The 22,830-nt window shown below is 41.0% G+C and overlaps 1 protein-coding gene across 1 annotated transcript in view; it reads left to right on the top strand.

Moving 5' to 3' along the window:
• The window catches only part of ROR1 (receptor tyrosine kinase like orphan receptor 1), a 411,963-nt gene that overhangs the window by 267,862 nt on the left and 121,271 nt on the right, over positions 1 to 22,830 (top strand). The window contains exons 3-4 of the mRNA XM_023210339.1: positions 15,320 to 15,607; positions 16,366 to 16,396. Coding sequence (XP_023066107.1) covers positions 15,320 to 15,607; positions 16,366 to 16,396 — 319 coding nt within the window. The remainder of the gene's footprint in view (positions 1 to 15,319; positions 15,608 to 16,365; positions 16,397 to 22,830) is intronic.

Here is a 22,830-nt window from a genome sequence, read left to right as displayed (position 1 = left end):
TAGGTGGGAACTGAACAATGAGCTCACTTGGACTCGGGAAGGGGAACATCACACACTGGGGCCTATCATGGGGAGGGGGGAGGGGGGAGGGATTGCATTGGGGAGTTATACCTGATATAAATGATGAATTGATGGGTGCTGACGAGTTGATGGGTGCAGCACACCAACATGGCACATGTATACATATGTAACAAACCTGCACGTTATGCACATGTACCCTAGAACTTAAAGTATAATAAAAAAAAAAAAAAAACAAGACAAAACAAAACAACAACAACACACCAAAAAAAGAAAAAAAACACACACAAAAAAACCAACTTCCCTTGTATCTTTGGTTGTCATTCTGAAGGTTCCCATGTCACATAAACTATGATCAAATAAATTTATTTGCATTTTTTTTCCCATTAAGAAAAAAAAAAAAGAAAATGTGGCACATATACACCATGGAATACTATGCAGCCATAAAAAGGATGAGTTCGTGTCCTTTGTAGGGATATGGATGCAGTTGGAAACCATCATTCTCAGCAAACTATCGCAAGAACAGAAAACCGAACACCGCATGTTCTCACTCATAGGTGGGAACTGAACAATGAGAACACTCAGACACAGGAAGGGGAACATCACACACCAGGGCCTATTGTGGGGAGGGGGTTGGGGGGGAAGGGATAGCACTGGGTGATATACCTAATGTAAATGATGAGTTAATGGGTGCAGCACACCAACATGGCACATGTATACATATGTAACAAACCTGTACGTTGTGCACATGTACCCTAGAACTTAAAGTATAATAATAATAAAAATAAAAAATAAAAATATAGAAATAAATAAATAAATTGTTTATTTCTTTTTATTAGACTTTATACGACGTACCTTTCAGGGAGGCTGCCTACCTCATAATAACCCTCTGTTGTCTGATAACTGCTTTCACGACCCATCATGAGGGTCCTTCAGCAGCCACATTTGAATTTATAACCCTGTCCTTCTGGTAAGAGTTGATTGGACCAGGGAGAGGACACCTGGCCCAGGTTACGCCAGAGTCTCTTTCCCAGGAATTTGCAATTGGAACTCAGAGGTAGCCTGCTAATGTTTGTCAGTTGCTCTTAGTGCCGGGAGATCAATCTGGGGGCCATATAGTGTTGATCTTCTACTATGGGTATAGAAAAGCCAAGAAAGCTGGTTTTCAAAGAGAGATTAAAGCAGATTCATAAAGAGAATTAGAGTCTGGGAGTGAAGGGAGATTCCCGATCTGGTTCCCAGCAGCTTTCCAGTTCTTGGTTCCCATTTCTCCCAAAACCTGGCCAGACATCTTGCCAGAGTTTCACAAGAAACCCTTCCATCCTATGTTAAATTCCCCATCCACCTCATCTGCTTTTCCTCACCCTCTTACACAGGCTTGAGTTAGTTCCTGTTGCATGTAATCAATGAGTCTTAACAAAGACAGATTGACACCTCTCTGGTATGTGTTTGTTTGATTATAGAGATGGCCAAGTAAACACATAGATGGATGTTCATACTTGCCCTTTGGTACTCTAGAAGGTTTGAGTTTGGAACAAACCTCAGAGATCTCCTAGCCTTATCCTCACATTAGACAGACACGGAAATTGAAGACTATAGACAAGTAAAATAAGTGATTTATCCAGGGTCACACAGCTGGGACTTGATCCCTAGCCTTCTGGTCCTCAGGCCAGCCAATGTTCTTTCTAGGCTTGCTCCCTAGTACTATCCATCCATCCACCCACCAATCCATCCAGTAAATATAAACTGAGCAAGATTCTGCTACATGACAGGTACTGGGATACATATTTTTTGTCCTCAACAAACTCACAGTGTGGAAACCAAAGTTCTTTATGTTTATTTTTACTTCATTCCGTGGGGTTCCCCATCTGGAGGGTACTTTGCTAACTTTGCTAGCCCACGATCAAAGCGAGTTCATCCAGGAATCTCCCAGAATATACTCCCATCATACATTCTTTGTGCCTCTTGTGTCTATTCTTTCCTAATATTTGTGATAATCCATGTTCATATTGAATCTCCCCTGGGAGATCCTTGAAACCAGGGACTGTGTCTAAGTCATTGCTTTTACTTCCTAGCACAGAATCTGTCACAAGGTACTTCTCCAATAAATGTCTGCTCTTCTAGAGAATTTATTTCACTCCTTAGAATCTCAAGTGAGAGCTGTGTATCAGTTAGCTCCTGCTAGGTAACAAACCACAACAAACATAGTCGCTTCCAGCAACAATCGTGTATTATTATTCTCTCTCCTGGTTCTGAGAGTTGACTGGGATCAGCTTGGGATCAGCTAGGATGATTCTTGCACAGGGTCTCTCATGTGGTTGCATTCAGATGGTGGCTGCGTCTAGGGTCATCTTAAAGACTTCATCATTCACATGTCTGGTGTCTCGGCTGAGAGGACACAAACAGCTGGAGTCTGAAACAGCTGGGACTGTTCCACACACAATTGTTGTCTGCACAAGAGATGTCCAAGAGCATCTCTTTGTTCTCTCCAAGTACTCTCTATGTTTTGGCCTCAGGGTAACTGGTGACTGAAGGCTCCCAGAGGGATTGCCTCAAGTTTTTTAAACCTGACTCTGAAGTCTCTCACACAGTGTCACTTCTGCAACATTCTGTTCTCAGAGGTCCTGCCACATGCAGGAAAGACGTGATCACAGAGGTCCTGCCAAGTGCAAAGAGAGGGCACACAGACTCCACCTTCTCATGGAAGGAGCATCAAACAATTTGCAGATATGTTTCTACAGCTCTGCTTTATATGTCTTCCTGCATGAGAAATATGAAAAAATGAACACTTTTCAAGGAGCTTTCATTTCAGCTGGAAGCCATGATTTTCAGACAACTGATAGTTTCTGGCTTCACTGACAGCTACCTCCATTGCAACTAGTTTGCTAGCCCTAGCTGCAGTTACTCACAGAATTTGCTAATTATGGACTTTAGTGGCCTAGGAGTTAGTATGGGCAGGAAAGTTGGATCAGAGACTCATATTATCATGCAATTCTTGTGTGCTGGGAACTGGCTAGGCTCTATGATTAGTAAGACCGTGATGAAAAGATGCCTCTGGGCTCCTCAATGTAGTCACACATGAGTGGTTCTGTTTTTAGTTGTCACCATCATGAGGGTGTGCAGTTGACACTTATTGAATAGGAGTTTAGGATGTTAAACACCCTACCATGTGCAAGCAATCCTGCTGGAGAAGGAACTTCTCTACCTAAAATGCTAGTAATTTCTGACCTAATGTCAGAAACACAGTAAAGTGGGGAAGCTGTGAGAAGCGCACTGTGGAGTCCTCAGCAGACACGCATGGTACATGTCACCAAGGATGGCATCTGGTTTGTGTGCCGCACTCTCCCCAACAACTGCTCAGCTTCTGCCCTTCCTCTCCCCTCTGCACCCTTGCTCTCCGTCAAGGCCCAATGCAAGCATGCCCCACTCTTTCACACCTTCCCTCCTGATTTCTAGAGCCGGACAGGTTCACCCCCCTCCTGAGCATAAAACAGCCTTTTTCTTACCTCTTTCCTTGTTCTGATTATTTTCATAAATTTCTTTTCTATCACTATTTTGTGAGGCCAAGGAGAGATGGGACAGGTCCCCCCTCCATGTTCGCACAAGTGTTTAATAAGTATTTGCTTATTTGTCTTCTGTTTCCCCTCTCCTGTCTACTCCTCGCCTCCCCTAAAGGCCTGCACATTCCAGCAAGAGGACAGGAAGTCTGGGGTTTCTCTCCCTCTCCACTCCACACTGGATCTTGCCCACTCTGCCTGATAAAAGTCAGGGAACCATCTGGCCTCTCTGCCACCACCTCAGTAACCTTGGCCAGCCTGTTTTGATCTCAGCCTCCCTCTCTCCACTCTCTCTCGTGAACGCCTTCAACACTCAACATCTTGACCACACACTTGGCTTTTGCTCTCACTCTGACTTGTACTTTCAAATTAGATCCCTAGAATAGCTCCACTTTCCTTCCAGATCTTAAGGAGCTCCTGAATGACAGAGGCCACATTGCCTCTTTTTTAAAAACTTCCACTGATTGCAAGGTGTTACCTCCTTTGGAAACCCTTCTCTGATACCTCTGGCCTGGAAAATGGGTTAAGTTTCCCCCTTCTAGGGTTCTTTGCCACCCTGAACATACCGAGATCACACTTTATCATGATTATCTCTTTACCTGCATGACTCTGTAGCTAGGATGAGCGATCTTTGAGTACAGGCTCTTACGTATTTGTTTATCTATTCATAATAGATAATAAAATAAAAATAGATCTGTTCATCTCTTCACCTAGCATTTTACGCATCTATCTTTAGCAAGCCTGTGATCAGTTTAAGGAGCCACAGCAAATGAAAAAGGCGTGGTCCCATCCTCAAAGTTCACGTCCTTGTGTATTGAATTGATTTTTGTCTCTTGCTATGAAAAAAAATAGTACCTCCTTCACTCTTCATCTCCAAATTTCTCAGTGCTTTTCTGTTTTCTTGAAAAGCAGTAGAGCAGATGATTTCTAATTGTTGAGGAATCTGGTTCAAAATTTGAAGGCAAAACCGCACCATTCATGAGAGAGAACATTCAAGTGACAGGGCCTTCACCATTGCACTGCCCTGCTAACAAGAGATCTTGACTTGTGGTCAAGTCAGCAGATTCTTTCAAATTTTGAAATACAGATCTTGCACAATGAATGGAGAAAGGGGGAAAGAATGGCTTGTGTGCCCTTTTGTGCTCCCTGAAGTTTACATTCTGGGAAAACATGAAACTGGAATGTCAACCTTGGTGGAACTGAGTTGGAATGCTGACTGACACACAAAGGGATTCTGGTTGTGTTTAATCAAGACGTGACTTTAGAACACTGAGATTGTATGACTGTGTGATCCCCAGAGGAATAGAAATTCATGGGCCAGAACGACACACTTTTATTTTGAAAGCCACCTAGGCTCCACTTAGAGCCATCAAATGCTTGAGAATTTATTATGACTGGGCAAGCCACTGCCTAAGAGTCAGACCAGGGTAGTGAAAATACACGTGGACTTTGTCTTTGAAGGACCTGAATGTGGCCTAGTTCTTCCTAGCACAGGACTCTCTACCAGGGCTGAAAGCACAACTGTTGCATTTACATGACGTAGAAGCAGCCAAAAGCTTCCATAGCGAGGATCATGTGTCTTGCTGATGCTGAGGCATCTCCTGCGCATGGTACTGAAATCACAGAGATGACTTATGATGTGTTCTGTTTGTGTTGGCCCAAAGCCCAAACCAGAGATGTATTTCAAGCTTGGCTTTCTAGATTCTATCTCCAGTCATTTAAAAGTTCATTACGTGGACCCACTCATCCTGTCCTTCTATAGTTAAGGTCTGTCAGCATTTTTTAAAGGTTTATAATTCAATCACAAAGGAGAATGCAGTCCTTAGGTTGCAATGTGACCTGTAAAGCTTAAGCCCCGGAGTCAGAAACTTTGCTTTTTTGTTGTTGTTTTTAAGTTAGGCCCTTACTAAGTTACAGTAAAGCAAAGTCATAGCTGGTGGTTTTGTTATTATTATTAGGTTTGGTTTTACAGGGATGGGAAAAGCTGCAAGTGACTTCTTGGAATGTAGATGTACCCTTAACCTAAAGAGTTGTTAGGCCTATAGATTTTCTTATCATCCTAGCCTTCAGCTAAAGATGGGGGTTTCGTTTTTAAAAATTTACCATTTTAAAATTGGGATGGATGAGGCTGAGAAAGTTAGAAACATGATTGGGAATATTTCACCAAAACTCAAGGACCAATTCTCAAGCCAGAAACTTCGTATTCAAAATTTTAGTTAAAAGACTTTGGTCATATTATATAAAAATCAAGTCATTGGCCTGATGGTTAAGTGTGGTTCTGCTCGTGAATTCTAAGTATTCCCACTTAAAAATTTAAGTGAAAAAAACACATGTGACAGATATAAAGTAACAAAATGATACCCTCTCATAGTAAAAATACTTGAAAATTTGAGGTACAATAGATATTTAAGCCACAAAAATTCACTTTCTATGTCTGTTCAGCTGCTATAATAAACTACCATAGACTGGGTGGCTTATAACACAACAGAAACTTATTTCTTACAGTTCTGGAGGCTGGAAGTTCAAGATCAGGACACCAGCATGGTCACGTTCTCCCTGGTGAGGGCTCACTTCCTGGTTCTTAGACAGCCGTCTTCTTGTTGTGTCCTCACATGGTAGGAGAGGCAGGGGGTGTCCCTGGGGTCTATTTTACAAGGGGACTAATCCCATTCGTGAAGGTACCACCCTCATGACCTAATCACTTCCCAGGGCCCCACCTCATCACCCTGAGCATTCAGCATATACATTTTAGGAGGCCACAAACATTCAGACCATATATTCACAAAAGCTTATAATCAGGAAAAGGTCTCTTAGAGTAACCTAATTGGTGGTTACGAAGGATCCCATTAAATAACCTGCTCCTGGGGTAAAAATAAAGACTGGTAAAAATCATTGCACCTTTGGTGTGGGAAGGAGGTTTAATCTGGATGATCTCAGGTCAATTAATTGTGAGAAAAGTTATTAATGACAGTATGTTATAAAATGCAGATTGGGAGTAGGGACAGGAGAATAGTATCAATGGAACTGAGTTCCAGTCCTACCTGTGTAGAGTCTAGCTATGCTAAGACCTATATAAACCTTGGTATCTTCCTTAAAAGGGAGCTGGAAAATCCTGTATATATATGTGTGTGTGTGTGTGTGTGTATATATATATATATATACATATATACACACACAGGGTTCTGGTGAGGACAAATTCAATAATACATGTAAAATACCTGATAGAATCAGTGCCCAACACATGTTGTTCCCTTCTCCTCCCACCTTTATTAATTATACCTGAGACATAAAGCAATCTAAATGCTGGAGACCAGCCACTCTCATTTGGTATAGATCTTTTCTTAAAAGGAAAAAGTAGTTTCCCTGAGGTCTTAAGAGTGTATTTACATACAATTGGCCTATTTGTAAAAAAGACCTATTCGTTAAAATAAGCCTCTAACTAGCAAACTCCTTTGAATTGCTCCATGTGCTCACTGGGCTTCCTAAGGAAAGACCTATAAAGGTGGCTGTCTTTCCCCATTAACCCTGATTTATAGGGGGTTTTGCATTAAGTGCATGTTTGCAGAGCCATTCCTAATGTATGTGTGTTCTCTCCCCAAAAAGGAGGCACATTGTTGGCCATTTGTTGTCTTTGGTCCAGTGGATACTCTTTAACCCCACTCTTACTACTCCGTAGTCAATAGCCCAAGCTCAGCTTGTGTTTTCAAGAAAATGTGTTTGGCCAGCACCCAGCCCAGCACAGCACTTCTTTTCTTTTCACTTTTAACCATCATATCCCCTGGTTTCCAGCAGGTTCATTCAGCCAGAAAATGTTTATCTTCATTGTGCCACCTCAGTACTTAACCTGGGGCAGAGGTTTGGATACTGGAGAGTGCAAGACCAAGGGTTGGGTTGGAGATGCGGTTTCACTCTTTATCAGTAATGTGACTGTAGGCAACACACTTAATGTCTCAGCGTTGGTTTCTCTTCTAAACAAGGGATTGTAGTGAACTACAGATCCAGCAGGTGGGTTCATCCGATGGCCTTGGGTCCCTTCATACCTTCAGGTTACCCACCTTCTGCTTTTACCTTCAGCCCTGTGTGTTTGGGACTTCCCAGCAGCCCTGTGTCAGATAACGAACTGTGGTTATTCAGAAGTCCCCTGCTATTTTCAGCTGATTTTATTAAACTCAGCTTGTGGCTTCGACTCAAGAATGTGCAAGCTGATTTAGATTATGCTTTGCATTGAGTTTATTAAGATAAAAAATATTTCCCGAGATAGTGAGTCAGAAGTATTTATGGTGAAGTGTGCTGAAAGTGAATGCAGGTTGATAGCGTGAACAGAATGTTCTCTCCAAGTCAAATGCAATGACCTAACTGTGTCTGGCAGCCTTCCTTTATGTTTAGCTAAGCATTTTATTTCATGTTGGGAACCTCCTCCCTCTTCTGAAAAGCATCAATCATGTGGGGGGCTAGAATTTTGGCATGTGCCTCTTTTGATACCGAGACCCAGGCCCTAAGCCTAATTGTGACTGGCTCCTCGGCTGACTGGCTGGGTTGCCATGGCAAAGGACTGCTCAACTCTTTATATCTCAGTTTCTCTCACCTGTCAAAATGGGAATATAACTCTTGGCCCCACCTCCCTCCCTGAGGAGAGATGGGGGCACTTTGAAAATTAAGTAATAAATGTTGGGAAGGATTTGTGGATTTGTGGATGTGACATCTTGTCAAGTGGGTAAATAATAAATGGGGTGTCTCCAAAGCTAATTTGCCTAAAATTCACTTGAGCCTTCCATTTACTTCATCAACCAACGTTTATTAAATGCCTATGAAGTTCACAGTAACACATGAAGTGCTGAGGGGAATACAAAAAATGAAAAAAGGAGGAAATAGAATCTCAATTCCCAGAAAGCTCATAAACTAACTTTTTTCTTGCAGTTTGCTTTTGCTGATTCATTAAGCCTCAGTAGAGACCATGCCTGCGCTGTATTTAGAAAGCTCATTCTCAATGATGACTTCCAGTTACGTCATAAGCAACTAGTGGTGATTTAGTTGTTTTCAGTACCAGTGGGTATTGTCACATGCTTGATGGACTCATAAAAAGGCAAGAATATTTTTTAGTCCAGGTTATGAGTGGTTCAAAGGACAATGAAAGACTACAGGTTGGATTGATTGGGAATCTGATTGCATCAGATCATAATATGGTCTCTGCTGTTCAAAGGCCTGGGTTTGGGTCCTGGCTCTGCCACTTTCTGACTGTGTGACTTTGGGAAATTCCTTAACTTCTCTGTGTCTCAATTTCCTTATCTCTAAAATGAGGTTAATTTTAGAGTCTACCTCATAGGATTGTTGTCAAGTTTAAGTTAAAATGCATAAGATGCTTAGAATAGTGCCTGGCATTTTGTAAATGCTCAGAAAAATGTTAACTATGATCATCACTTTCTATTGTTAATGGGAGAAAATGGTGGCACTAAAAGGATACTGGCATTTCATTTTCCTACATTGTAAAAAGAACAAATCCTTTTTAATTCAGAGTCCTAAACTTTTGCCCAGATCTGACACAGTCGCTTGGGATTGCCCCAAAGCCCCAAACTGCTTGTTCGGAAATAGAAAACATGCCATCCAAGCCACTCTGCTCTCTGACTCATACTGCTCAGGGCCTGAGCTAACCCATTTTGTTCTGAAAGCCTTACACCACTCTAGGACCCTGAGGGCTGGGAAAGGGCAGCTATGGAGTGTGATGGAAACAGCACTGGGCTTGGTGTCCAAATCCTGGCTTTGCCTTTTATTAGCTGGGAACTCTGGGATAGGCCTTTAAGTCCTCTGAACTGCGGTTTACCCATCCTAATTGTGCAAAAGCAATGGTGGGTGAAACTGCTCAAACAAATTCAGACAGTGGCACCAACTGTACCAAACTAGTGGTCACTGTACATTCCACTGCCATATACTTGCAGTTAAAAAAAAAAATCCAATTGCACTTAAGAATGTCTTCCATGAAGCAGTAAAAATTATTAATTGTATTAAATCTTGACCCTTGAATACACATATTTTTAATATTTCATATGGCAGATGGGCAGTATACATAAAGTACTCCTGCCAAATACTATGACTGTCTCAAAGAAAAGCATTTGAGTTCTGAGCTGAACTAGCCACTTTTACTTTAAAGAATGACCAACAGAAAAATTATGCTTATTCTTGAATATTCTTTAAAATGAGCAAAATGAACCTGCCACTTGAAGGAAACAGTAGTATTAGTTGCCAATAATAAAATTTGAACTTTTCAGAAAAAGTTAGAATTCTGCAAAACTTTTAGCCACCATCACGAGCTTGACAGCCTCTTCCCAGTCATAACTGATGACACTGGTGGTGATATTAATGCATTGGAGTTTTCTATATTAGATAAGTGAGGGTGTCCGCATTTTGAAAATGAGCATAACTCAATAAACCAATGTTTTCTAAATGGGCAACGCATGATGTTACAAAGTCGTATGTAGGTAGAATAACCATTTAAAGTACAAGATAAACCAATCCATTATAATGTAATAGATTATGAAAAGTTTATTGATATGATTTCAGATTTCACTTTGCAACCAACCTTTAAGAAACTACCACCTATCGAGTTTTGGTGTGGTATCAAAGAAGAATATCCTAAATTATCTGAAAGACTGTTAAAAACCCTTCCCTTTTCCAACTGTGTGAAGCCAGATTTTCTTCAACTAAAACAACATACCTCAACAGATTGAATGCTGAAACAGGAGGCTTCAGCTGTCTGATTTTAAGGCAAATAATAGATATTCAATAATAAAAAAAAGTGCCACTTTTCTCGCTGTTTTTGATATATGCATGTGGAAAATATTTTTCACAAAATATTTTTATTAAAATATTTATATTAAGCAATGGGATTGTTTTTATTTTTAAATAAGTTAATAAACAAATATTTTAAAACATTCTCCCCTCAGTGGCATCAATATTTTAAAGATTATCTAGGAGTCCTGAGACCAAAAAATTTGAGAACTTCTATCCTATAGTATGGACTCTGGAGCCAAAATAATTTGTTTTAAATCTCACTTCTACTTACTGTCTGTGTGATCTTGGACAACTTTCTTAGCCTCTCTGTGCCTTACCCTCTGTGTTTTCCATGTGTAAAATGTTCATAACAATACCTGTCACGATGATAAATACCATTTAGATGTTAGGTATTATCACCATCATTATGATATCATTATTGTTGTCAGTGTCATCATCATCATCATTACCAGTATTAGCACTGGGAGATATCATTTGCTCAGGGACACAGAGCTAGAGGTATATTCAGTGGGACTTGAACTTTTCCCTTAAGCCAGACTATACCCTACTTCCCACTTACCATCTGCTGTATCGACATTTGCAGTCTAGGGAAGAAGGGAAAAAAGGATGAGAAATCTTCCATAGCTCAAGCACATATCATCAGAGCTACTGAATCAAATCACTGAAAAAGGTACAAACAGCCAGGTTTATACATAGAAGCCAGCTTGCTTTGTCTGGCATTCAAGCTCACTGGACACCTGCTGCCTGTCATCCGGTTGTTCTGCAGCTGCCCATATAGAAACACAAACTGTCTCAGAAGAAACAGACCCGATCCCAAAGGCCCAGATTGTGAATCCAAAGCCCAGGGAGGCGAAGTGATGGCCTGACACACATCGCTAGTGAGTGGCAGAACTGCTACATGAGTCCAGTGTGTATTCCCTCTGGACCAGACACCTTTGCTGGGATGCCCAGGTGTTCTCTGAAGGGAATGACTAGTCCAGAACCAGCAGTGGTCACCTCAAGCTTTGGGTGTAGAGAGAGAATGGGTCCCCTAACATAGTCCATGAGGCTACCACAGAAGGACCCAGCTGGTTCTGGGAAGAAAATGGATCATGGCCAGAGGCTTGTTCACAACAGGAAAAATAGCAGTCAGTAACAGAAACGCATTTTTGTTTGATTTTATTTCAGTCACAGAATGCTTTTGTGTTCTTTAGGCAAAAGACTGTTCTGATGCTTCTGGTCTTTGCCAAACTGAGGACCAGACTATCTGTTAGTTCTGCTTACTAAGTGAGCAGCTACAGATGGCCAACAAATTTGAACCTTCTTCTTTCTCAGTGAAAAGTTAAAACCAAATTCCCCATTTGTGGCAAGGCTCCTTTGTTCAGTAAACACAAAGATCTATTTACATTTATTTTGTTCTCTCTGGAAACGCACTGCTTGGGTCATCTACTACACTGATTTCAAGGTGCCCTGCAACCCTCATGTTTGTTTTTAGATAGATATTTTATAGAGCAGATCAGGTGAGGTGCCTGCCTGACCTCTGGAGGGAAACCAGAAAGAACATCGGCTAGCACCCATGGCTAAAGCTTAGGCCCATTAACCAGACAGGCTTGGCTGCAGTTAGGGGAAGAGCACAGCCCTATGGGTATATGCATGTCCATGGCCCACCTAGGTTTAGGGAGATATTCCAACTCTCAAAGGGTCTTGTGGGACCAAATCCCAGCCCTCAGTGGGTCTCATGGTACCAAAGCAGTCTGGTGGAGTGAAAAGAGTTGGGCTTGGCAGCCAGAGAGATGTAAATTGGACCTCAGTTCTGCTACAAGGCCTCCGGCAAGTCACTAAACCTCTCTGATCCTAGCTTTCCTCATTGTAAAACGGTGATAATGACTTCTCCCTTGCAAGGTTAGCATACAGGTGAATATTAAAGTAAAGCCCTAGCATATAGTAGGATTTCAAAATAGTCCATTATTGGTCCAGAACTGGCCAGCTGCCTCAAATGGACTCTCTTTAGGTGCTTGGCTGAGCTTGAGGATTAAAGGCCATTAGTGATGGAAGCTTTGGGCAGTTTCCTGTGTAACCATGGGGCAAGTCTGCTAATCTCTGAGACATGACTTCCTCATCTGCACTGGAAATCATAGTAATTAATGTGCCTTTCTTACTTCTCTAGATTGTTAGAGGATAACAGGAGACAGAGGCTGTGAAAACATTTTGTAATGTGAAAAGCAGTATATAGAAGTTATTGTTATAAAAACAATAGTAATAACATTAATTAACATTTTTGAATGCTTACTTTTTACCAAACACTGGTTGAAGTGCTTCCCAGATGTCACCCACTTTCATTTTAATCCTATTCTAACAGTTGCCTCAGATAGAGCCCTGTTTATTGTTTTGGTTTTTCAGTTGGTTGAACTGAGGTACAAAGAGGTTAAGTAACTTGCCCAAAGTCACACAGATAGGCAAGGGGCTGACCTGAATTCAAACCCAGGCAATCAAATTCCAGAACCTGTCCAATGGAGTATGAATCGCTATGCTTATAGTGGCTTTGTTATGTGATTGCTATCTCTAAGCTTCTCTCCACAAAGGGTACATAGTTATCTATTCTCAATGAATGATATGGGGCTATAAAGGCATGATAATGGCTCCATAGAGTCATCTGCTAATTAGTCTCCCTCCTTTCTGGGCATACCTCAAACATCTTAGGAACATATGTGCTTATATCCATGAGCAAACACATTAGTGGATCGAGTATAGTTGTGTATAGAATAGAGAAACATGCCCAGAGATAGAGATCAAAATATAAATGTTAGGAAGCAAAGCATTAGCAAGATCATTTATGGGCTCATGAATCTGTTGTGAAGGATAATTACTCATTGGCTTAAGTGAGATGGAAAGTGTCATTATGGCAATGCAGTCATCATGCTTAATCTCTGTCCTACTGCACACGTGATAACTGCCATTCATATGTGAGACACACTCCTGTGAGGCAGCCTAGACGTTAACAATGTTTCTTCTAAATTTGGGGGGGGGGGGAATTAGAGCAAATAGTGAATCAATTATTTTTAGCATTTATGAACTCATTTTACAGACATTTGGGCAATTAAATTAACCCAGTCAAATAGCTCAGAAAAATGTTACTTTTCAATAAACTTCCATTACATTTAACAAATTTGCTGTGTTCTACCTGTGCTGTCCAGTACAGTAGCCACTAGCCACATGTGGTTATTTAAATTTAAAAATTCAGTTTTCAGTTGCTCCAGCCATATTTCATGCATTCAGTAAACCCTGTGTGACTAGTGGCTATCAATCAGACAGTGCAGATTATAGAACATTTCCATCATCGCAGAAAGTTCTGGTGGATATCGCTGCTAGACAGTAGTATACATTGAGGATGCAGTGATGACCAGAACATTCCCTGCCCTGCCCTTCTGGGGCTTATAGCCCTGCAGTGAAGACAGCTGCTGAACAAGTCACCGCAGATTTGAACCTAGGGAAGGACATAGGACAATGAGAAGGTATGGCAGGAGATCTACCCAAGAAGGGGTGCCTAGGAAAAATGAAACCAAAGAAAGCTCCCTACACATGAATAACAGAGCAAGTTTTTAAAAGAAATCAAACTTAATTAAAAAGAAATACTGTAGTCCCAGCACTTTGGGAGGCCGAGATGGGTAGGTCACGAGGTCAGGAGATCGAGACCATCCTGGCTAACACGGTGAAACTCTGTCTCTACTAAAAAATACAAAAAACTAGCCGGGCGAGGCGGCGGGCGCCTGTAGTCCCAGCTACTCCGGAGGCTGAGGCAGGAGAATGGCGTAAACCCGGGAGGCGGAGCTTGCAGTGAGCTGAGATCAGGCCACTGCACTCCAGCCTGGGCGAGGCAGCCAGACTCCGTCTCAAAAAAAAAAAAAAAGAAAGAAATACATTATTTTCTCTGCGACTGGATTCTACAACTAATATTAATATTGATGTTTAAATACTTTGTTGAAGAATAAGCTTAAATAAAACTGATTTTGTTATTAAAATTTATAATGCAATGAATCTTAAGAGGAGCCAAATGCAAAACGTATGTGCAGCATGATTCCATTTATATGAAGTTCTGAAACAGGCAAAATTAACCTATGGTAATAGAAATTAGAACCTTAGTTGCTTTGAGGTGGGGTGGGAGGGAGTGGTTGGGAGCAGGGACCAACTACAAAAGATTGTGGGGGTACTTTCTGGGGTGTTGATGTTCTATCTTGATAGGGGCATTTGTTACATGGGTGTATGCATTTGCCTGTACTCATGGAACTGTATAACTAAGATCTGTGTATTGCACAGTATTATATATGAATTAATCTATATATATGTGATTGAAAGAATTACATATTGTAACATGCTATGGTTGATATGAGTAATATTATGGAAATGTCCATTGCTTTATTGCTCTGTCTGCCTCTGACCTGGCCTTCATAACCTTATGTTGTCAGTAACATGAAAGTTTCAGGCACCCTTTCTGATCATGTGCCATGTGGATATGAATGTGTTGCTCCTACTTTTCCAATTTTTGATGCTTTCTTTCTTATCAAAAGTGAGCAAACTGGAAGGATGTTTGCCAGGATGTTTAAAATGGTGTTATTTTTGGGTGGGGAGTTTTGAGATGAACTTTATTTTCTCTCTCTTTTGCTGTGTTGGAATTTGGAGCAAGGAATGTATATGATTTTTATGATCTGAAGCACAAAAGCTCATCCATGTAGTCATTTGGAGACTTTGAGTTTTATACTCTGATTAGTGACAAATTTTCTTCCAAGCAGCAGGCTCTATGGGTGGTTATTTAGTAGTCCTGTGGTCTTAGTCAGTGTGATTGTTTCTTTCCTTGTCTGTCTCGCCTGCCTCTCCTGCTCAGCCTCTCTGTGATCCCGAGGGTGCACTGGAGAGGATTTGGCTGCTTGGAAGCATTCTCAAGCCATCTGCCGCTCTCACCTGCCTCCTCTCTGTGTTCACAGATTCTTACCTGACCCTTGATGAACCAATGAATAACATCACCACATCCCTGGGCCAGACAGCAGAACTGCACTGCAAAGTCTCTGGGAATCCACCTCCCACCATCCGCTGGTTCAAAAATGATGCTCCTGTGGTCCAGGAGCCCCGGAGGCTCTCCTTTCGATCCACCATCTATGGCTCTCGGCTGCGGATTAGAAACCTCGACACCACAGACACAGGCTACTTCCAGTGCGTGGCAACAAACGGCAAGGAAGTGGTTTCTTCCACTGGAGTCTTGTTTGTCAAGTTTGGTAAGCAGACCCCTACTGGGGATGGACTTTGGCCCTCAGCCCAATGTGATAGGATGGCTAGAGTCCACAGAGACAGGAAGGAAGGAATGCACACTTAGTGAGAATGTACTCTGTGCCCACAACCCTAAACCTGGTATGGTTGTACCCATTTTACACATAAGTAAACCAATGCCCAGCAGTTAGTTACCATGTTACCCAATTACCATGTTACCCAGCTAATAAACAGCAGAGCAGGAAGGAGGTCCAGATCTTTCTGACCTCACAGCCCCTACTTGAAACCATCATGCCATTGAGCTCTTTTCAACAAGGATGCTCCTTGTCCAAGAAGTTGGAAATGTTTGCAGCGTGCATAGTCCTTTTCCTGCCATCAAGAACTAGAAGGAAGCCACACTCATTGTTGCAATCAACACCTTCATGCAACCACTCAGCCCATTGGAAATTTCCTGCATAGTTTGAGGATGCTTACTCGATTCACTCACTTTTCAGCACTTGTCTCAGCGTTTTCAGGCCCTGAATTGTGAGACATAGACACGTTCTCACTGGTGTGTTTTTTTATTTGGTTTGGTTTGGTTTGATTTTTTTTTTTTTTTTTTCCGTAGAGATGGTTGGGGGAATAGAGCAGAACAATAAATTCCAGAAAAATAAATACTACCTCTGGGTGGTTGAGAAATTTAATTTGTAATGATTTGACTGTATCCATACTCACCCTCCAATAACCCAGACTGACTGTTTCTTTTGTTTTTCTTTCATTTCTTCAGGCCCCCCTCCCACTGCAAGTCCAGGATACTCGTAAGTACTTTTATCTCCTTTCTTGTCCTTTCCAAGTATTTCTCCATGGTTTTCTAGGGCAAAGGCAATGTTGTCCTCTTCTTGAGCCAAAACACTGTGTTTCCAGATGTCATTCCATTTTGCCCTGCCCTCATTCCATTTTGCTTGTTCTCTGCTCTAAAGATTCACAGGAGACCACCATTGGCAGAATTCTCAAGTGTAGTAATGTTGATTTTGAATGATCAAAGCAAAAATCTTCCATTTACTATTTTAGAAGGAATCTAACATTTAGTGGCAACACTGGATTGATTTGGTAAAATCAAACAAAAAGATATTGTGCTGGCATAGGAACCTTTACTCTCGCGGTCTTTGTTTCTGCAAGCATTTTTGATGCATTCATTGTTGATCGGGGCAGCAATTAGGTAATCACTTTATTTTTTATTCCCTTTAAAAAACTCAAAAGCAGAAGTTCTGGCCGGGCACGGTGGCTCACACCTGTAATCCCAGCCCTTTGGGAGGCCAAGGTAGGCAAATCACGAGGTCAGGAGACCAAGACCATCCTGGTTAACACGGTGAAACCCTGTCTCTACTAAAGATACACAAAATTAGCCGGGCGTGGTGGCAGGTACCTGTAGTCCCAGCTACTCGGGAGGCTGAGGCAGGAGAATGGCGTGAACCCGGGAGGAGGAGCTTGCAGTGAGCCAAGATTGCGCCACTGCACTCCAGCCTGGGCGACAGAGCGAGACTCCGTCTCAAAAATAAATAAATAAATAAATACAAATAAAATAAAACGCAGAAGTTCTAACTTACACTGGGAAGGAAAGTCCCAAGCTTGGATTGAGAGTTGCATGGAAGTTTGATTCATTTTGAGTCCCTTGTTAATGGAGTCTAAAGGTCCAATTTCTTTCACCGATGCTATTGTTGATGCATTTGTCCTTGTTCTGGTTAAAGGATTCTCATCTTTCACTTTAAGAGTATCTACTTGGGGCACTTTTCTTTATCTATATTTTTATTTTGGGGGAAAGACTCACTTATTAAAACTCTTACTCTACAAAAAAATATCCTCAATACTCTGTAGACTTTGAAATACAATTTTTGTGGCTCTGCCACAAGAGCATCCAAATGTCTGATCTAGACTACACCCATGGAAATATAACAGCCACTTAATTTGCTCCAATCCCCTCTGTGCCACTTAATTACAGTGTGGGGTATTTTAATACATTCATGTGTGCCTAGAGGCCCAGTGGCCCACAATCCCATTAATGAAATAGGTAATGGGTAAAAATAAACATTGGCCTTCAGCCACACAGTTCTGCTATTTCATCAGCTAGTTAAAGGCAACTGTAAAAGAGTCTTTAAAATCACTCAAATGCTAATTGCATTCTACTTGCCCGGGTAGAAAATGCTGATTGATCTTAAAACGGGTCAGAAATTTGGTCACTCTGCCTTGCATTTCTTGATGCTAATCTGTTTGTTTGTTTTTTTTTAATGGTCTCACCATTGGTTATATATGGAATCCTTTTGAAGTCTTAGTTAAACAAAGATTAAAACTTTTGTTACTTGTAAAAATGTCTCCCACCCTGGTACCTTATTTGTTCCTGTTAATCTGTGTTTCAAATGTGGCTGATAATCTATATCCCAGGCTGATTAATGTGGTTCACTAATCTGCCTTTACTATTAAGTACTGTGTTGTTAACTTGCAGCACGTTGTATTTACATTAGAGTTCTTTTTATTATCAAAATTATGATTATACCCTTCTATGTTCTTCTTGAAGTTTTCATTCTTCACTGCTGTCTTTCTGATGAACCCAGTCTAGGTCTCTCATGGTTTTTAATTTTATACGAAGATTTTATACCGCTGTTGTGAACCGATATCTATGGAGAGGGTATTGAAGTTCCTTAAAGATGCTCAACCACAGCTAAAAGTATCTTTGATGTCAGGCATCCATGTTTTATATTAGCTGTCAGATTATCTATTACATTAGTCAATAATAGCGTGAAATGTACAGTTACCATGTTTGCTTGCAGGGAGTTACAATAAAATGCAATTCAAATTAGAAATTCCATGGGACCTTTTGCAGTTACATTTCCATTCTGTTTTTGGCATTCCTAGTTGACATTTTGGTACCTTTTTTTTTTTTTCTTTCCCAGTGATGCGTCCTGCTCTTTATCTCTTCTCTTAATTGCCACCACTTCCCCTGTCTCTAGGAGTTCTTCACTTCCTGAGACTAACTCCCAAAAAGAATGCTGGTTTCCATCCCTAGCCTCGGAGTAGCCTTCAATAGGCAGCCAACCCTCTCTCCAAGGGGACAGGCAGAACATAACAAAATGATAGCCATAGGGAATACCACAACATTGAGGTCCGTCTGAAGGTTGTTTGTCAAATTGTACACTACTATTTCCAAAAGAGGAGTGAAATACCATTGTAAATTGCTCTGTTTATTTGAAAGTGGCACAGAGTTACTGCAAAAGAAATAAAAGGAGCATCTTTGACCCAATTCTGACATTCAGAACGTAAGGACTGTGAAATGCATTAGGCATATGAAACCTGGTGAGAGCTGAGGTCCACTGAGGCAACAGGACTACACAACTCCTGCCTGGGAAGGGCTTGTAGGGACCCTTGGGAGTATGGCCTAGAAAGGCACTTGTCACTTGCTCTGAGGGACTGCATCAGGTTTCCACCTGAAGCTTTCAGAATGATATTTTAGTTTAATGTAGGAAGAAGCTTGATATTTTAGTTTGGTTTCTGTTCATAGATTTAGGTTTCATTTCTTCTGTCATTGCTGGGTCCTGGCCTACCCCTAACAATTATAGGACCTGGGGCATGAGTACAAGTGGAAGTTCACATACCATATACCTAAATATTTAAAAGTTACAAATCAAGCTAGCAAAATTGTTGAATAAAATATGTTCTATCCTCCCACAGTGTCAAATATACCTTTTTAACGATAAAATTTTAAAATACATAGAAAGTTATGGGGGTTTTAAATGATTAAGAGCCAGGAACTACCAAAAATGGCTATTTTAATCATTATGAATGTCTGGATGTTTTGTTCATGGGCCAAAGATGTTATATATAATTCATAGATTGTTATATATTAGTTCCATAAAAATGTGTTTGCCTTCCTTTCAGGTAAATGACTACCTAAGTTGTTTTATGTAAGATTTTTACAGTGTATATTCTATTGATAACATTGCTAAATCTGACAAATTTTCTTTTTCTTTTCCTTTTTTTTTTTTTTTTTTTTTTTGACAAGGTCTGGCTCTATCACCCAGGCTGGAGTGCAGTAGCATATGATCTTGGGCCACCACAACCTCTGCCTACTGGACTCAAGCCATCCTCTCACCTCAGCCTTCTGAGTAGCTGTGACTACAGGCACGCACTACCATGCCTGGCACATTTTTGTATGTTTTACAAAGATGGGGTTTCTCCATGTTGGCCAGACTGGTCTCGAACTCCTGGCCTCAAGCAACCTACCTCCCTTGGCCTCCCAAAGTGCTGGGATTACAGGCGTGAAGTACTGCACCTGGCCTGAACAAATTTCATAAGTTCTTGTCGTTCTTCCTTTTTTTTTTTTTTTTTTTTTTGACAAGGTCTCTCTCTGTCATCCAGGCTGGAGTGCAGTGGCATGACCTTGGCTCACTGCAACCCCTGCCTCTGCATTCAAGCAGTCCTCCCACCTCAGCCTCCCGAGTAGCTGGGACTACAGGTGCCAGCCACCATGCCCAGCTGTAACTCTTACGTTGTAAAACTAATTTTAATTTGGAGAAACTTCACTCCCCAGAGCCAGTGGCAACTATAGTTATCAATAAAATTCCTAAAGTGATACTTAAATTTGGAAATGAACTAAGAATCATACATGTCATGTTCAAACACAGAAATGGGATCATATATGACAATCATTATTGTAGAATATATTACATAATATTATAATTTAATCATATAAATCAATATCATACTTCATACATTATCCTAGCTTTATACAAATTTAAGAATAATCTGAATTGTTTAATGTGGTAATTTTCTTGGGCTGCTGGAAAGTATCACAAGCTGCATGGCAAAAACAATAGAAATTTAGTATCTCATAGTTCTGGAGGCTAGAAGTATGAGATCAATGTGTTCATGGGGTTGGTTCCTTCTTATAGCTATGAGGAAAGATTTCTCTTTTCTAGAAATGTGTCAGAATTTTTCCGTATTCATTGGCTTATAGATGCATCTCCCCAGCCTCTGCCTTGGTGTTCATATGGTAGTCTTCCTACATGTGCAGCCCTCAATTTCCCCTTTTTATCAGGACACCAGTCATATTGTATTGGGATCCACCATGATGACCTCGTTTCAACTTGATGACCTCTGTAAAGACCTATTTCCAAATAAGGTCACATTCCGAGGTGCTTGGAAATTAGGACTTCAAGATACATATTTGGGGAGGACATGGTTCAACCCATAACACTTGATATTGCAATGTTTTTCTCAGCCCTGCAAAACTCTTGCAAATATTATTCTAATCTGTGAGAGCTTTCAGAAGCGCTGGTTGGAATATAATGAAAATAGATGTTTGATAATATTGGGAATGATAGTTTGTTGTGCAAGAATCTTTTGCATTAAACTGAGAGGAAGAATTTGTCACATTGGTTAATTGATCTTTTCTCCCGCTGAAGTGGCTCTGCCACTGTAGTTTCTCCTAGGCTCTAAGAAGTGTCCATCTCCTCCATTGGCAGTGTCACAATACACAAAACTTTGACCGTATGCAATTGTGGTCACCTTTCATTCCAAGGACAGAGGGCAATACATGTAGAGAAATGTTCCCTGGGCCAGAACAGTGCTGGTCACAGCAGTGGATGTCTAAGGTTTTGGTTACATTGTGCAAGCACTCATTGCCAGATCCCAAGAGGTGAAGGGTTCCATGTGTACTCTTTACTCTCATTACATATATTCTCTGTGTATTTTTTGTATGTAGGCCCAGGGCAGGAGCCTTTCTCTCTTTTTTTAATAACAGTTTTATTAAGATACAGTTAACCATAAAATTCACTGTTTTGAAGTGTGCAACTCAGTCTTTTTACTATATTCACAAAATTTTGCAACTCTCACTACTATCTTATTTTAGAACATTTTCATCATCTCAAAAAGAAACTTCTCCCAGCTATAGTAGCTTCTAATTTACTTCCTATCCCTATGAATTTGCCTATTCTAGACATTTCATATAAGTGGAATCAGACAATATTTGTCCTTTTGTGTCTGCCTTCTTTCACTTAGCATAAGGATGTTGAGGTTCATATAAATTATAGCATGCATCGGTGCGTCATCCTTTTTATGGCTGAATAATAGTCCATTGCATGGCTATACCACATTTTGTTTATCCATTCTTCTATTGGTGGACATTTAGATTGCTTCTACTTTTTGCTTCTTCTGAATAATGCTGCCATGACCGTTCATGTGCACTGGGGAGTATGTGTTTTGAATTCTCTTGGGTATATGCCTAGAAATAGAATTCCTGGGGTATATGGTAATTCTACGTTTAACTTTTTGAGGAACTGCAAAACTATTTTCCAAAGGGGCTGCAGCATTTTATCTTTGCAGAAGGATAGTATATGGGTTCCAGTTTCTCCACATTCTCTCCAACACTTATTTTCCTTATTTAAAAATTATTTGTTTATTTATTTGTTTGTTTGTTTATTTATTTATTTATTTAAAATTTATTATAGCCAGCTGGGTGCAGTGGCTCATGCCTGTAATCCCAGCACTTTGGGAGGCCGAGGCAGGTGGATTACCTGAGGTCTGGAGTTCAAGACCAGCCTGGTCAATGCAGTGAAACCCCCATCTCTACTAAAAATACAAAAAATCAGCCAGGTGTGGTGGTAGTCCCAGCTACTCAGGAGGCTGAGGCAGGAGAATCACTTGAACTCAGGAGGCAGAGGTTGCAATGAGCTGAGATCATGCCATTACACTCCAGCCTGGGCAACAGAGCAAGACTGTAAAAAAAAAAAAAAAAATTATTATAGCCATCCTTGTGAGTGTGAAATGGTATCTCATTGTGGTTTTGATTTGCATTTTCCTAATGACTCATGATGTTGAACATCTTTTCATGTGCGTATTGGCCATTTGTGTTTTTTCTTTTTCTTTTTCTTTTTTTTTTTTTTTTTTGAGATGGAGTCTTGCTCTGTCGCCCAGGCTGGAGTGCAGTGGCGGGATCTCAGCTCACTGCAAGCTCTGCCTCCTGGGTTTACGCCATTCTCCGGCCTCAGCCTCCCAAGTAGCTGGGACTACAGGCGCCCGCCACCTCGCCTGGCTAGTTTTCTGTATTTTTTAATAGAGACGGGGTTTCACAGTGTTAGCCAGGATGGTCTCGATCTCCTGACCTCGTGATCCGCCCGTCTCGGCCTCCCAAAGCGCTAGGATTACAGGCTTGAGTCACCGCACCCAGCCCATTTGTATGTTTTCTTTGGGGAAATGTTTG

Source organism: Piliocolobus tephrosceles, chromosome 1 (genome assembly GCF_002776525.5).
Source record: "Piliocolobus tephrosceles isolate RC106 chromosome 1, ASM277652v3, whole genome shotgun sequence".
In the NCBI taxonomy this organism is placed as follows: Eukaryota; Metazoa; Chordata; class Mammalia; order Primates; family Cercopithecidae; genus Piliocolobus; species Piliocolobus tephrosceles.
Note: the sequence above shows the minus strand (reverse complement) of the source record. Positions and strands in the feature narration are given on the sequence as shown.